Source organism: Chelon labrosus (genome assembly GCF_963514085.1).
Source record: "Chelon labrosus genome assembly, chromosome: 10".
Classification (NCBI taxonomy): domain Eukaryota; kingdom Metazoa; phylum Chordata; class Actinopteri; order Mugiliformes; family Mugilidae; genus Chelon; species Chelon labrosus.
In genome coordinates this window covers 19,569,173-19,586,546 of record NC_140360.1, presented here as the reverse complement: position 1 = coordinate 19,586,546, position 17,374 = coordinate 19,569,173, and the positions used below count along the sequence as shown (strand labels likewise).

At 41.0% G+C, this 17,374-nt stretch overlaps 1 protein-coding gene across 2 annotated transcripts in view; it reads left to right on the top strand.

Annotated features, from left to right (window-relative positions):
- The first annotated feature begins 10,371 nt into the window (after window positions 1-10,371).
- Window positions 10,372-17,374, top strand: part of LOC311494498 (microphthalmia-associated transcription factor-like) — a 28,676-nt gene continuing 21,673 nt past the window's right edge. For both annotated transcript variants that reach the window (XM_084553571.1, XM_084553570.1), the window contains exon 1: window positions 10,372-10,609. In XM_084553571.1, the coding sequence (XP_084409697.1) occupies window positions 10,506-10,609 (104 nt within the window). In that variant the 5' untranslated portion in view covers window positions 10,372-10,505. The remainder of the gene's footprint in view (window positions 10,610-17,374) is intronic.

Genomic DNA, 17,374 nt, shown 5'->3' with positions numbered 1-17,374 from the left:
CCGGTCTTTTACAGTTGAGGCACCGACCACTAGATGGAGCAGGGATAGTTACTTCTCTATGTGAATGAAGTTCCTTTTTAGAAAATGGCTTCTTGAGCAAACATGTGCCAGTGAGGAATTTCCCTAAGCAGTTATTAGCTCAGCAGACAAGAGTCAAATTCAGTTGCCTATACAATATAGATTAAATGAGTGGGAGGATGAGCCATGATTTTTTTTTAGGAATCTACACTATTAATCATATGAGAGCTATAATTACAAAGAGAACTGCTATTTATATCTGACTGTGCGACCCAGTGACTCCTACGACTTCTCAGTGGTGACACACAGAGGAGACCCTTCATTAAACACAGCTCACACACAAGTGACACTCAGATCAGAGCTGGCTGAGATTTAAAGCCGGTGGATGGGCAATAATTGCACATGCACACTGATAATCATTTAAACCTGCAACTCAGGATTTTGCATCAGAGCAGGTGCAGCGGCCTGCACTGTTTTCACTCGCAATAAAAGGATAACCTCAGACCCTGTGGGGTTAAGAGAGGCATTGAACCTTCATGTAAAAAAGGATGCAAGAAAGAGATGAAAGCACTGTCAGTCTTTATGTTTGTCTCTCCAGGGACTGGACAGAGTCTGGGTGAGTCTGGCGCTGCACGTTACAGGTTTGGTTCTAATCTAGCAGCCTGAGGTTGTCATATAGACACCTTGTTATGTGTTAAAATGAAATAACCTAGTGGATACCTGGAGTAAGTGATAACGTGGCCTCAGTCAAATACACTGCTACAACTTTATACTAACCATGTTCACTGTTATGAGACACAACCTGCTAAAAAAAAGATCCTCCTGATGATAAACAGGGACTGAAACTGAACAGTTAATTTACATTTTGGATCTTTGCAGTTAAAAATGTCATGCCGGAAAGTCGCACGATAGGCCAACAGGAGAATTTCTCTGCCTCCTGAGTAAACTCGCTGTCAGTAGTTAATATGTCACAGTGGTTAAATGTCATGTCCAGACTGCAGCCCGTCTTATCTTAGTTTCCCGTTTTCATGCATTATTGATGAAAGCTGGTACCGGGCGAACAAGTCGCCGTCTGCTCTCTGTGGTTACTTGCTCTTGTGAAGACACCTGCTGCAATGGTGGAAATCACAGAAAGGGCGATGCTTTATTTTGAAATAAACTGTGCGGATTATTTGGACAACAATGACGAGTGCTGCATCTGCTGCCTTAACGCACACTCAAACGCACAGAGAGCACAAAGAAACCCAAATAAAATCTGGTTGTGTATTTAAGTGGATACAAACAGACGACCTAACAGGATGTGGCATCTAATACAATGTGACGGTGAAAGGAAAAAGAAAGTTTTGTGTTTTGCGCACATGGGATGTTACATTTCCTTTGTGATATTATCAACAAAACAAAACAAATTCCTTTTTCTGCAGCTGTAGCTGACCTTTTTTCACCGGATCACGACGGCTAACACAGATAATCTAACCTGACCTGTTAGGTGGGAAATCTAAGACTTTACACATGAGCACACGTACCATAAAGTTCTTGAGGAATCATACAGCATACTGTACGTGGGGGGAAAAGTTATTTAAAGACTTTTAAAAATAGAGATAAATTTCCTCTGCTGTCACTTAGGTCAGTGACTATTGGGTCAGACGACTGACAAGTCTGGCATAAATCCTAAGAAGGTTGCCAGATAACTGTAGCCCACTTCTCCTCTCTGCTCGAGGCTACCTTGGCTGCTACTAGCTTCACACATCTTAGACAGAACTGTCAGTGGTTGTGTTATGTAGGCGTTGGGCTTTAAAGAAGACTGCAAAAAAAAAAAAAAAAAAAAAAAAACAGTTTCTGGTTCTGCTGCATTCATTTTCCTTTATTTGAGACTTAATTTTAGGAGTTATATACAGTATAATGCTAAATCAAGGACTCTTGTAATCATTAGTTCACAACATGAAAATTAAAACTGAAATAAGCTGTTTGAATCGTATGGTAATAACTAACTCTCCCAAACAACTCCCAGTCACTGGTAGCATAATTAGTGTATGTTAGTCCAACAATAATGGGCCCACACTAAATACAAACCCTCAAAGTGAAACAGAGGAATCAAAGCACAGAGCAAAAGAAACAACGTGATTACCGAGGCAGCGGGCTGAATGATTGAATGATACGGCATAGGATTATCTCCTCATCTCATATCTCATCATGACTCATGCTGTCAGCGGTCAGAAGGTATCTGTCTACCGTCATCTGGCAAAGAGAGGCTGTCTGGCTGTTTGTGATATCCTGGAAATTCATGAGCACAATATGGCTCAGGATATTATGGGACAATTAAAACCTGGGGAGAAGTATTAATTTTGTTTTACAGCGCAGTACCTCTTTGATACAACAAGGAGAGGTTGTAACACAGTGGAGAGACTCATGTGAATGATGTCATCGTGCAGTACAAATTCCTATTTGTACTACGAAGAGGACATGCATGTAGGCAGCAGGAGACCGTCACATATTTTCTTAGGGCTTAGGGTTCCAATGAAAGTAGCAGCACGAACCACATGTTGTACATCAGCAACCATTGTGACAGTGGCAGTGGTTAAATCTCCTTCTATTGTTCTCTGTAGTGTGGTAATGCTGGCAACAGCAAACATAAATAAACACACTGTAATTAAGGAGTCCTTCATGTTTCATGGTTATCTATCCCTTCTTTTCCTTAGCAGGGCTCGTGGAGCTGGAAAATTAAATCACAGTTTCAGCTGCTGTTGTAAGAACTAACCTTGAGTGATTGTGACCGTGTTAAATGGATTGAACGCTACATAATCAGAAGAAAGCCAAAGATGGGGCCAGCACATTTTATGTTTTATTCCATGGTTAAAATATGACTTAAACACTGCGCAGTGTTTGCAATCTCAACCGAGTCCTAATGTGACACCGGCATGCTGATGTTTAGCCGGCATAATCTCTGTCTCAACTGGCATAATCTCGGTTTAACATGCAGGCTAACATTACTAAAAAAAGAGGCCATTTACAGGTATTTTAATCATAAATCAAAGTAATCCTCAGATGAACATGAGCGTTTGCAGCAAAATCACTACAGTGCATCTGATGATCAAAAGAGACACCTATGTAAATTCAGTCAAATGAAGGTGTAACATATCTTCACTTGATGGAACTGAACTGGTTGTAGCAGAAGGTAAAACACCCACACCAAGCCGCCTCTGTGAACACGTGAACCCGTATGTATTGTGTAATAAGTGCATCCCAAGCTAAATGTCATCAGAAAGCCTGTGGGACAAGGTTTAGACTTTTTTGTTTCTAGAACGAAATTACCTGACCATGTTCACCCAGTAACCCTTTTGTTAGGTGTCCCCAGTCACGGCCCTGGCATCACAAACTGCAGAGTTTCATCACAAAGCACTGCAGTGACTTTCTGCAGAGCTCAGGGACATGGCACCGAGTGAACGTGTGGAGAAAACGGAACATGACCGAACTACATGATCTGGACAAAGAATCAGGGTCTCTGCAACCCTGGGAGGATCATCACATCAAAATCGGCTTTATTTGGCCATGCTGGCACACGCATGCGAGGAATATGACTTCCAATCACACGATGCTCCCAGTGTACTTGAATGAGATGTGAACAGGGTATGATTAGTAAGAAAATGTAGTGTCAAATAAGGGTCTGTATTTAGGTGTGAGTAGGATTAATAAGCACATATATAGGTATAGATATATATTTAGTGAAATTTAGTTTTCACCTTCACTCAGAACGAGGATCATAATATACTTAGTAAAAGTAGAAAGATCTCCAGGACATGTGTACATGAATGAGACAAAGTTCTAACCTCTGAGCCTCACTAGCCTGCTTCACTTCACTTATGCTGCTCCGCTAATTCACAGGCTTTCACCATATTATACATGCAGTACATTAGATTTAGTCCATCAATGTTAAGTATATGTATACAAGTTACTTGGCCATCCAAGAATAGATTCGCCTTTAGCACAGTTCTCAGAGAGAGCCCCAGGAGGCTTTGATTTCTAAATGGAGGGTTGCTAACTGAGTGCTGAGACGTTTCTCAACAGGAGCATCTCCACCTCATAAAAAAGCGAGGGTGTTCACGCTCGGCTCTGACTGGTTTTATTTAATGTATTGAAGGAGTCGGTTTGACTTGACTTAATTGAACCTTAGCGGCGTCAAAGAATTGCTCAAAACTTCGACTGTGGTGGTGATAAACGACACAGGACATCCTCTCCAACAAAATAGGAAGAGCGGCGAAGTGTCACGCTGGACATGTGTGTCATAACCGTCACAACAACAATTCCTGTTTACTCTGCCTGGTGCTTTAAATACACCCACACATGCACCTCTTCCTTCAGCTCTGAGATAGAATCAGCAGGTCAGTGTTAGCAGGTCTCATCCTTGCTTTTTTGTTCTGCTTTTGGTATAAAAATAGAGATCTGTACGCCAGAAGCCATAAATTTGGAAGAAGCAAACACAGAGTTGTCAAGGAGGGTAGCTTGGCCTACTTGCACCAAAACTGTAAAAATCGCTTTTGTTTCCTTGCAAATCCTGACTAAAAGTGTTTGGTCTGGGTTACTGATTGTCAAAAATCCCACTTGCTGAATAATAATGAATGAAAACCACAAGATAAACGTCCAATAATAGAGAAATCACTGAAGAGGCATGATTCACTCTGCTGAGAAGGCTAAAATGATGATTCATCCAGCATTTTTAATATTCACCAAGTCACACTTCCTTAATCAATGTAATCCACTGCACTGTTCATTCAATCCAGCGTATTAATGACTTTTTATGAACTTAAACCTATCACAGCATCAATGAACATTTGCTTCACCCCTCACATAAAGAGACCAGCCCAGCAGAGCCACTGTGCTGGGAGAACAATGAATGTGCTACTGTAGCCTATACTGTACATGGGTGGTTTTCACCTGCACCCCATGACGAGACAGATGTGTCAAACTAAACCACACCGCTTCTTATTTTACTGAGCAGACATCGGTGCTGAGAGCCAAGCCCCACGCTGCTGTAGCGTTCATTGATGCTCCCTCCCCGGCTCACACGCATCCATGACTCGGGTCTACTTTGTCTCCTCGCGGCTCACCGAGGCGGGTTCACTCCCATCACATCGCACACATCGCCTTACCTTTGCGCTCCTTATATCCCGCTGTAGGTGCTGATAAGGTGCGGCTTTCTCTGCATATTGATCGTCCCCGATCAGCTTTCTCCGCGGCCGCTTTTGCCAGGTAAGGGAGCCGCCGTGTAGCCGCTGTCCATCCTCCGGTGTACTACTGTAGCGCGCACACACACTCGCCTCGCGCTGAGACACACTCACCACGCCTTCACCCGCCGGCTATTATGTGAACAAGCCCTGCATCCCCTCCCTCGCTCTCTCTCCCTCCCTCTCCTCCAGCAGCTGCCGGCCGGCCTGGTTCTCACTGGATCCCCATAATAATGAAGGGAGATACCCTGAAGGTTGCTGCATCCCTTGCTGTCATTTAAACTGCCCGGTTCAGAGTCAGCAGACATGAGACATCATCTTAAATGTGGGGCAGCTAGAAAGCCTATAGCCTAGTAGTATTCACCATTATTTGAATGTATTCTCTCTCTATTGTGACTTTCACACTGTGTTATCTCCACATTTATTCAAATATCCTTAAAAGATCACTGTTTACTCTCTTCTTTGCTTAGATGTGAGTCTACAGAAGCCCCTTTGTGTCATATGACATCTATTTATTTCATAGTAGGATCCTCATTAGTTGTTACCTTGGCAACAACTGCTCTTCTTGAGGTCCATATTAAACATGTATAATAAGCTTACACTTACACTAGACACAGTAAACACAACACAGATGTCGTAACATTCAAGCCAATATAGGAAGTGACAAGTAAACCACAAAAATAATCACAAATCAAATTGTAATTAAGTTTGATTACATTTGTTGAAGGCCAGACTTCAAATATAACCAGTGTATATGCTCTTAAAAATGTTCTGATTAGCCTTGGTGGTAAAAAATAAAAACAAAAATCAGCATCTTTACAAACTTTATGACTGAATACATGCATTTCCATCCTCTCACATTTTAGATCCAGTGGCTAAAGCTCCATCCAGATAGTCACACACTCCAGTCCCAATCTGATACTGTACTACTTTAACAAGCCTCTTTATTTATTCATGATCACATCTCAGTCCCCTTTAAACTACTTTCTGTCTGTGTTTCAGATGCATCTGCACATGTTGTACCTCACAGAAGTGACAGCTCTAAGTGCTGAAAAAAACCCCAAAATACACAAAGTTGATGATGTGTTTAGCACATCAGACAAAACTGACAAAACACAGGAAATAGAGAAACTGTCAAAGCACATGCTTTTTTAAATAATTTTTATCACATTGTGTGTTTGGCTAAAAAAAAAAGAAGCCCCATATTCAAAAGACTTAACAGCTCAACCTGTGGAACGAGTTGACCTTCATTAAAATGTTGGTCCAAGTTAACGAACAAAATTTCCATGTCGAGAAAATCCCCGAAACCATCATTTGTGTGAATTTAAACATCTCTGTCTGTGCCATGCGTTGTGCAGAAGTTACACGCTGAGCAAATATAAAAACCAGTTTAGTGCCTGTTGTGATGTGAAGCCAAACTGTTACTGTACCTTTATGTCATTCTACACATCAGTGGATGCCTTTGACACGTGCACTACAAAAGACACACCACTGCTGAACCAGACTATCGGTGTGTGTTTCACATGTGATATTCATTCCTGCTGAGGAGTGACGGCTCCTCTAAAATATTCATTACTGTCTTTACCCTGGCTCATCTGGCCGTTTTCAAAAAGAAACAGGCACCACAGTCTCTACTGCCATCTGACTTTGTGTCACAAATAAATATGGTGCTAATTTAACAGTGACATAAACTGACTTTCAGTTAAGATCACAGATGAATGAAACAACTGTAGCGCCTTTGCAGCCTGCGTGCAAATGCTGGAGACTTCCAGTAAGGCGAGGCTTCCCCACCCCCAACCCCTTCCCCACGCTCTTGGATTTCTGACATCAGACATGAATAAGTATCTCATTAAGATCCCCCAAAACCATCTGTCCAGTGAGTCTGCTCCTTACAGGACAAAAAAAAGTCTGATAAACAAAAGAGTGGGATTCCCCCATTACCCTCGTCACCCTCATTAGTAATTAAATTCTATTATGACTGCGGGAAACAGTTAATTTAATTAATTCAGAGAACTGGGGCACTCGTGTGTGACGACTAGCATGTCAATTTCCTACTGTAAACATTTACTGTGCATTTTATGATAAAAGTGTGTAATGCAACAAAGATATCCACAATAAAGAAAATTAACTCATACTGTACTTTCTAAATGATTGTCAGTCTCCATTGCTTTGAACAATGAAAATGCAACTACGACATATAAGATGCAATTTCTTTATTCACAATTGTCTGCCTGCGTGCTGCAGCTTCTTTCAGTCTTGTTTTAAGTACAGTGAAATGCTGGTGTAGGCAGACGCTTCATGCAAATTTATCTCTCATCTGTCTATAACAACAATAGAAACCGAATAAGCTGAACAACATCAACGGGAAATAACTACTTTACATTGTATACTCACAATAAAGAAAGGAGCCTTCATTTGGAAACAATGCCAAGCAGAAAGTTTGTTTTATGGAAGTACACATTTTGAGATATGGATACTAAGTTTTATATTAGTTTCCTAAAATATATACATTTCTGGTTAACATGTCTCTAATAAAGCAGAATATAGAACATAGTTTATATCTTCATCTACAATTGGTAAATTGACATTATCAATCAAGAAAATTGTTAAATTGTTTAAATATTTAACCTTTTTGTAGGAGATTCACTTCAAAAGTATGGATCAATCAAATGTCTGTATTGTTATTTAATATATTATGATGATGCCTGTTTACTTGACTGATTAGCGATGAGAGTCAACATCTTCACAGCGTCCTGGAGCACCCGGACACCACTGGCTCATATTTCCAGTTTTTGTTTTGACTCTAGTTTACAGAAGGTCTCGTGTGGCAAATAGCTGCACGTCACTGATGACTGCATAGACACATACAGAAAACAAAATTCACCTGAGCAGAGATGTCTTCTCTGCCATTATTGACCTACATTTCAGTTTAAGCAGGTTGTAATCCAGCGGTGTTTGCACTGGCCGTCACCGCCCATTAAATCTGCACGTCACTGCGTAAACACAGAGGAGTTAGCCTTTATAATTACATCCATGGGTTCAGTTAACTCATGGCACAAGGCCAATGGATTGTTTTGACTCTGGTTCTTTATATATTACTGTGGGGTTGTTAATGCATGCCAGAATATGGCTATGTTGACCAAGCATGTTTTACAGTAAGTCTATGACAAATATGAGGTTTCTTTACAAAATCTTTAGATATCTTAGAGTAAGTAGTCAACCAGTAGTCAAATGTGTATTTTTTGGAAGTAGGAAGTGGTATTTTCCCGCTGAAAATTGCAAAGTAGTATTTAAATATTTTAGTTGTCTGGGTTTAAGTTTGGATTACATTATATCTCAAAAGTTCATAATGTTAATAAACTAATGCAAAAGTGTTCCTAGATGCAGCACATGAGTAAAGTATTTTGTTCCATCCCACCTTTCCCCCAACACTATATAAAAATAACACTGACGCTGTTATAGATTTTACTGAAGGAAATTTTCCATGGAAGCCTCTGATGTAATCTCTGTGATTTTTGAACAAATTTTAGTATGTAAATTCATTTCTGCCTGTTTCCTGTTGCTTCAGAAAACAGCATCATAGCCACTGTCCACTTGTGCCACATTTTGAAATGAAGATTTATTATATTTTCATAGGCTTCTTCCAAACTGTGCTTCAAAGACAGAACAGTCTGAACTGGAATATCAAATATTTATGTACCCACTTGAGGAATTACAAGGGGCATTGTAGTCTGCAAACTCTGGGGGCCTCCCACAGCTGGGGGGCTCTGGGTAATGAGTGCCTCTATTCACCCAACTACAACACCCAGAATAATATGTATGTGTCTAGTCTATTGTGCGCCTGGCGCTGTCTTCTTTAACTGAATGTGAACCCCTGCAGCTCCTGCACCGTGTCTCTTGTTTAGACTGTAAATGAGATTTCTTGTCTTATGTCTCTGAGCGATAACATTGCACAAATAAAAAAATACTTCTTATTTTCTTATTCTGTCTGTGTTCACTTATCATCCTCTCATTTAAGACTTTATTCTTTTAGTTTTTAGGTCGGTGCTTTCCAGCAGAAACACATTTGCATTCTGTTTGCATTAGTAAAATACTGACTTTAAACCAGTTCAGCAGGATGAAGCGAATGCAAATACTGAAGTCACACTGAATTTCCATTTTGTAATAGAAAGTAACCCCCCATGGGCTTCCAGCCCTGGCGTTCTTAGCTCTATACTGCCCCCAAGCGATGGACAGGAGTCCAGCTGAGGAGACCAAACTTGGTTGTGCAGAGGAGCAACGCGTGGGGCTGAGGAAGAGGCGAGAAGCAAAGTCAGATCAGTCTGTCTGCAGAGGAAACGGAGAGAAACACAGGCATGGGGGTCGACAGAGAGTCCAGGTTTGTTCAAATATGAGCGCATGATTTCATGAATGACAGACGGACATTTAATTATTAACACTGTGTTGCCTGTGTGTGATCTTCTGCGTTGATTTGATGCAACATGGGACGTTTCAAGTTTGCGGGTAGCTGCAGCTCTCTGGTTCATCATCATGATGATCAGGTTCAGTCCTTATAATGACCATGACATCAACAGGGGCTGATTCATACTTTGGAACGTGCTGCGGGTTTTTCAAGGTCACTGTGCACACACTCACCCTCAGAGGGAATAATTATAGCAATTGACCCTGTATTGATTTGCTTCTCTCATGCAATCATCCTAATTGTGCTTTAAAACTGAAATAGCGTGTTAGAGTCACACGGGCTGCAGTTTTGTTTGTGAAAATGCACAAATATTCTCTTTCATTCGATTAAGACATTAATATTTGAATAAAAAGAAATATATTATTTCATTGTGGTGGGCTAAGGTCATGAGAAATGTGAGATTATTGTCTCTTTAAGCATTCTAATAATAGCAAAAATATCTAATATGATATTAATGCTGATTAATAGTAATTATATTAATAAATGAAAGTTGAAATGAACTTCAGTTTCACTGTGTGCTCAAATAAGGCTGCAATAGCCCCCTCTCGGATGTTACAGCCAATGAAAAGCATGCTGACATTGACAGCCCAGGTGCATCGTGGTACTTGTAGTTGACGCGTCGCCTGCAGCCCGTTCACTGCGCTCTGCTCTCCGCCGCGGAGGACTACAGAGCTCCGGGTCCTGGACAGAGGCGGCTTGCGTTGACAGTTGGTTGGTACTGAGCGAAGTACGGCGGCACAAATATCGTCCGTCTGCGTGTTTTTCTTTAAACGGTTTAACGTTTCCAAAAGTTGACATCTACAAGTATGCAGTCCGAATCGGGAATAGTTCCCGACTTCGAGGTTGGAGAGGATTTCCAAGAGGAGCCTAAAACCTATTACGAACTGAAGAGTCAGCCCTTGAAAAACAGGTCAGTTCTTTGGCTGTGGACAGTTATTTCCCACGCTGGAGCGGTTTTGGTGTTTGGGTGATAATTACGCTGCAGACTTTGTGCGTGTCGTCCAGACTCTGTGCATGTACGAGGCTTTCCCCCCCTCCAGTGATGTTACCGGAGCCGATCCCTCTGCAGCGGGATTCAGCTCTCTATCCTTATGGTTATCCTGCTGGCATGAAGTTATGCAACACTTGGGTGTTGTCTTGTCAACATCAACTTCAAATATTAGCTTGCAGAGGAGCAGACAGGTCAGAGTTTGGTGAGATGCTGCTCAGCCTCACTCAGACTTCCAAAGCAGGATGATGGTTGTTTTTTCGTTTTGTTTTTTAGTGGACTACCCTAAAAACTTACCTTAAAAGTGTCTTTGCATGACAGTATGTGATGAATGGATATTGTTGCAATTTAACAATGAGTTAGAAAAAAATAACTGATGAGTGGATCTTCTTCTACAGTTAACATTCAGTGACTGAAAGATGTTTGCGCTGGTAGAATAAATCAGCTACCAAAGACAGCTCTTCCTAAATCAAGTTTTCCATAAAGTGTTGGCCTCTCTGTAAATTACATTAGGCGTAAAATTAAAAAACTGAAGTTCTTAGGAAATACAGACGAAACAAACCTTTCTCATAATGTAGCGTGGCGTTCCTCAGGACAGGGACATAAACACAAATACCCTCCATTACTGACTTATCAGAAAGCTATTTCCAGCTTTTGCACACCGAGGCCTTCCCAAGCAATCAGCAAAGAGCTGAGTCAGGTCTGTGCGGTCTAATTTGACCTTTCACCCTTTTCTGGAAGTCCTGCACAGTGAGTGTGAAGCCTTATGTGCTACCACTGCAGTGCTATAAGATAACCTGTGTCTGTTGACCTTAGAAAGTAACTAGTGGGATAGTTCAATACTGGAAAATGCTCTGTCTTAACTTGCGCCTGTGAGAGATGTAGCAACAGCCAGGTTATCCTAGCTTAGCATAAAGACTGGAAACGGCTGACCTGGTTCTGTTCTCCTTCCAGGCCGTCTAAACCGTAAAAACAAAAAGTACTGTGTCTTATTTTTTAGTCAGTAGAGTTAAAATGGATTGGGTTAAAGTTGGTTATGGATCAGACTATTTCTTGGACATAATTATGGCTTCCTGGATTTTCTGGAAGATGTCATTTTCACCAGGCAGACAATATACGATGTACTAAATATTGAGTTTTCTTGCCGCCCGACCTTTTTTCCCTCTGCTTCCTGTCTTTATGCTAAGCTAAGCTAACAGCCTCCTGGTTGTATGCTCAGTATAACACTTAACACTGAACCACTCCTTTAAAGAAAATCTTGACATGTTAATGGCTGTGATTACAACATGTGCAACAAACAAATATTTGACAAGATACATTATTTTACCCACTTTATGAAGCAACTTGGAAAATAGAAGCAGATTTGTTTTTAGGTTGGGCTAAAATACCGCGACTCTACTTCTTTAATACATAATAAAACTCTTTTGAGAAGTGATATAACTGGAAGTTATGAAACTTGTCACGTGGACCCTGTGTTGAGGATGATGACGGCCGTACATCTGCAGAATACTCCGTATTTTGTGTCTACACCTCTCTTACTGTTGCGTAGTTTAGAGTAAGAATACATGGCCTCATAGTCAGGGTGAGACATGGAGACTCAATGCGCCACTGTGTTCAGGTTTTACTGCCGACGTTAGCAAGACTCCTGTAAGAGACTCCACAAGACCCCCCCCCCCCCCATTGTGTTTCGTAATTTATTTTATGTAGTTTATCCTCTCCTTCTGAATTTTTTCCCTAAATCCAACTGTCATCCTGGACAGTCCTGACCTTTAGCACAGTTCAGCATTTTTTAAACTAATTTCTTCAATTTCTTCATTAGTGAAATGTCATTACACCGTTGGGCATACATGGCTTGAATCTGAGCTGTTGTGTTGCTGCTGGAAGCGGCAGCAGTAGCACTCGATTCCCAGTACAGCTAAAGTATAAGCGCTAATTCTGGAGAATCACACATTGTATTGCTTAATGTAATTTCCTTCAGCATATGTGAAGTCATCTGAACAGTTGTTTCGATTGAAGGTATCCCACTTCCTCTTCCCATCACATGAGGATGACCTAGCGTAATAATAGTCACGATGGCTGTGTTATGAGACATTGTTGCACAAAGTGGATATAATTAGTTCAATTGATTATTGAATTGTGTGAAGTCTTGGAATAGCTGTCCCATCTGTTTCTGAATCTGAAATCTCAGCTGAGACAAGATGTCATCTTAGCTCACAGATCTATTTATTTTCTTGCTCTCTCCGTATCAGTTTGACAGAGCACGCAGACTGCTGCAGACGACGCGCCAGACTTTTTGTGCTTAATATAGATGTGAGGCAGGCGGTGAAACTAGTCTTCTATGCAGTGTAAATAAGCAGTATAAATTTAGCAGTGGATGTGTTATATCTGAGCTGGGGGATCTTTTCCTTTTCGCACCCTCAATCAAACAAAGTTTGGAAGTCTTAGAAGCTTTAGTTATGCTTTCAAATGCATGATTTTGTTTTACTTTTCACATAAGATGAATATTTTTCGATGTTCTAAAAAAAAATCCTTAAGAATGAATGAATATACAAGTGTAGACAAGAGAAAATATTGGTACTGTATGCATGTATCAAACACATTACATTAGATTAAACTTCCAATGCTCTCATGTGTTGTTCATAGAAGGCATTTAACGCAAACCGAGCTATATACAGGATTATTTTATCTCTAGGATTAAATGGGTGTCTGTTTTACTTTTATCAATAGAAACAACCACCTTTTTGCATTTAATATAAACCAATCCAAATGTAACCATGTTTAATCCTATATAAATACCCAAGAGCTTTGCAAGAGCTTTGTTTGAATAATCTGTAGAGTCAGGAAATATTTGATCAAAGAACAGACCAACAAGAAAAACAAAGAGACCTAAAATGCGAAAGATTAAACTTGTGTGATATATACACTTAAATCAATCCCCATCTGCATGAAAAAGTAACTGTTGAAATGATTTGCATGCATTTTCAAACAACGATCTAATGGTAGATCTTTACTAATATGCTTAACGTTTGATTGATGATTGATCCCAAGACCCCTAGAAGAATGTAAACTCTTTCACATTTCATAGTACAGATGCAGATTGCCTTGCGTAAACACTTGTGGTCGTGAAAATTGTGCATCGAAAGAAAGAAATGTGGCGGTGACAGAGAGCTGAGTCAGAGGGTGGGGGTTATGAAAGCTGGTGTTCGGAGCAGCTTGTTCCTGCAGGGAGTCCCAGACGGAGATGCCACAGAGGCCGAACAGTCTCATCTATGATCTAAGAAAGACCGAAGGGGCTAAGTGACACAGACAGGTGCTGCTGCTGGAGTAAAATGCTGTCAGAACGACTTGTCCTAAAGTCATAATCACCTTCCCACGTCTTAATCTCTTCCGTGGTTCCTTGACGATCGTGTCTGCCTGACAGTAACACACTGGAAAATCCTCAGAAACTCAGGACTGAATTAAATTTTTTTTAGTTATTTTGCTTTTGTAGCTTTAGTAATACTGACCTGTGATCTTTGTCTGCCTCTGTTGGTGACCATTAGGAACTGCAACAACAATGAGACAACAGTACTTCATACAAAGCCGGTCAGTGAGAAGTTATTTAGCTATACTGGTAGCTTCATAATACTGCCTGAAAGTTAAAGTAAAGGATATTGTTATTATTGATTAGTCTGCAGAATACTAGACAAGGAAAATGTTTTTGGACTTAAACAACAGAGACACTATTTTTACAATCACACAAAGCAGAGAAGTAATCCTCAAAATCACGCTGCTGAAAAAGCAGTCAATTATGTTTATCAACTGGTTTTGGTATTTGCGGTTATTGGCTGTTGATTTCTATGTGGAAAGTTACATCACTGACAAGCAGCTGAATAATAAAAACACTTCTCTATAAAAACCCGTGCAGAGGAACTTTGGTAATTTCCGTTTAAGTTCAACGAACCCACAGTTTCATGCATTTTTTCATGGTTGTTTTGTGTAAAATTTGTTCATATTTTTCAGCTCTGAATAATTGCCATGGTTCCATTACAACCGAGAATGCGCTGATTGTCCGTAACTGACACTTCCAAGGAAAACTGAGGACATTTAATTCTTTAGTTACCAGAAAAATGGCTTTGTCGTGTTTGTAAAACATCCTCGTTTAAATGAACCTGAAAACCTTGTGCACTCATTCAACCTGCTGTAGAAAAGTGCATCAACTCCTCCTTCCCCCTGCCCTTGGTCATTCTGGAGAGGGAGGAGAGGGAGTGGGAGCTACAGCGATTCATCCCGCTGGAAACCAGTGAGGGGAATTATGAACAGAACCTAATTACAGAAATAAGACCCGGCAAGTTGTTCCAACTGGTAGTCGCTTCCTGGAAGCACCATTCAAAGAACCTGCATGGATGCCTCATCAGCACACACGGTTTTGTTGTGCCTCTATCTTTTGAAGCCATGAATTGCTCAGCAGCCATGTTCATTTTCAGGAAAAAAAAAAATTGCTCACGTCATTAAGACGTTGAATCACAATCTTACACAATTTTTCTGAGAAGGTGATTTTTTATAGGGGCTGTTTTCGGAAAATAGTAGTATTTCATGTATTGTCGAATCGAACTTTTCTGAAGGCAAGTTTTGACCGGTTTGTAAGAGAAAATTGCCTTAAGTTTTGTATACTATAGGACATAAAACACCCTTCACACACCCTTAACCATCTCAGTTAAAACACCTACAGTCTATCAGTTTCAGATCATATATGCATTAAATTACACCAGATTGTGTGAGGCAAGTAGGGCTGGCCAACATATGATTTTTTCACTGATCAGTCCACCAAGTCATTTTTTTTAATATAATAACTTTCTCAAACATATAGATAGCTCAAAGGCTCAAAATCCTAAAGCATATTATCACGTAAGGCAAATAAAAACAGCATTTCTGAGAACTAAGCAATAAACGATTGCTGTTATTAATGATTGATCAGTTGTCTCAACTGCAGATACAGGTATGTTTTTGGTTTACATGGTTCAGTTTAACTGGTTCTAATTAATTATTCTATTTTTTTTCCCCTCCATCTCCTGAGTGCAACGCCTACATCCTGTAATTGATGCTCCAGACGTGTATACAGATGCTTCTCATTATCACTGATTGCTGTCTAGTGACTAGCTGCAGGGGATGATGCCACCTGCAGCCAACTCTGGTGTGTTAGTGTGTGTGATCAACAGGGGAGCCCGTGTGGATTGGTGTAATGTCATGTAGGGTCATAATCACTGAGGCGTATCCCAGCAGAGAGGTTGTGTAGTCTGCCAGGAGGCCAGCATCTGCAGTCATGTAGAGGCAAAAAAATAAATAAAAAATTCTTTTGGACCTGGCATTTGTGTCGATGTTACATAGACATGTACCACCCACCTAGACCAGACCAGGAACCCCCACCCCATAGGACCCAAAGGCCCCCACTAACAACATCCTGTCGCCAGACACCACAGGACACCCTCAGAAGGCCCATGTCCATTCTCTGATGAGTCACAACTGTTTTGGAGGCACAAGGGAGACCTACACAATATTAGGAAGGTGGTCATAATGTTATGTCTGATCAGTGTATTTAGAACATGGCTAAAACGAGGCAGCTGGACTGACTTTCTGCTGCTTTCTTGAAGATGTTTCACCATTCATCCAAGTGGCTCCACGTTTTAACTGTTAGGGAGTTGAGTTTGTAAAATTAAAACCTAGAATTTGTGAGCTCCTTTGAATGATCAGATAAATGTTTTGGCAACAAGTGTGTCTTCTTTGGTCAGTTTTGATACTTGAAGGTTTGAAAGAACAGCGAGTACTGCTTGGCTGTCCACTGAACACATGTTGGCGCACGCCTCTAAGTGAAACTGTATCTGTGTGTTTTAAAGCAGCGGGTTGATGGACAGTGTGTTTCCAGCGGGCGCTTGCCCTCTCCTTTCCTCTCATGTGTTCTGCTGTTGCTCGGGACAGGGCTGGTCCTCTGCCTGGGACTCTGTGTGGCGATTGGAGATTCCAGGCCGGGCCCCGGAGCCTCCCCCCTCTGACACACTTTCAGCGCTGCACCACCAGCATGACTTTCATTGCTGTCCAAGGGCGGGTGGTGCACCTTCAGGAGAAAACAAACAAATATGGAGGCCGGTGGAGTGCAAGTGTACAGACCCTGCTCATTTGATTGTCTGTGAGTATGGCGCCTCAGATATTGTTGCCATGCCGGTGCGAGGGTGTGATTTTATAATCTGTTTGTGTGTACAGTGCTGTATGTGCACATGAAGGACAACCTGCAGAGCTACTGTACATGTGGCAGTAAATACAGCTGTAGCTGCAGCAGATTTATCCTTGTGCATGTGTTGAATAGTTTGTTCTATATTAGAACTGTAGTTTGCCAGATAAATGTAGAATTTGTTTTAACTGGCCAGTGAAATGTTAATATTTTCTTCTGTGAGGTTGCTGCTGTACCATTTTTGTCCATTAGGCAGAGCTATTCTTTAGTCACAAAGGGTCATTAGGTGTGCAAAGTGGGAGGTGGGTTCTACCATCTCCAGTCAGTTACCAGCAGAGGTGCAGTATGCTTGCATGACTTTATTGACATTATTTTCTTTTAATAGCTCAGTGTTTTGACTCCAATCAGACCTCTGTCACTCTTCTGAACATTGCCGCTCACTTCTTTTCTTTCTGGATGCAAAGCTGCTTAATAACCTGATT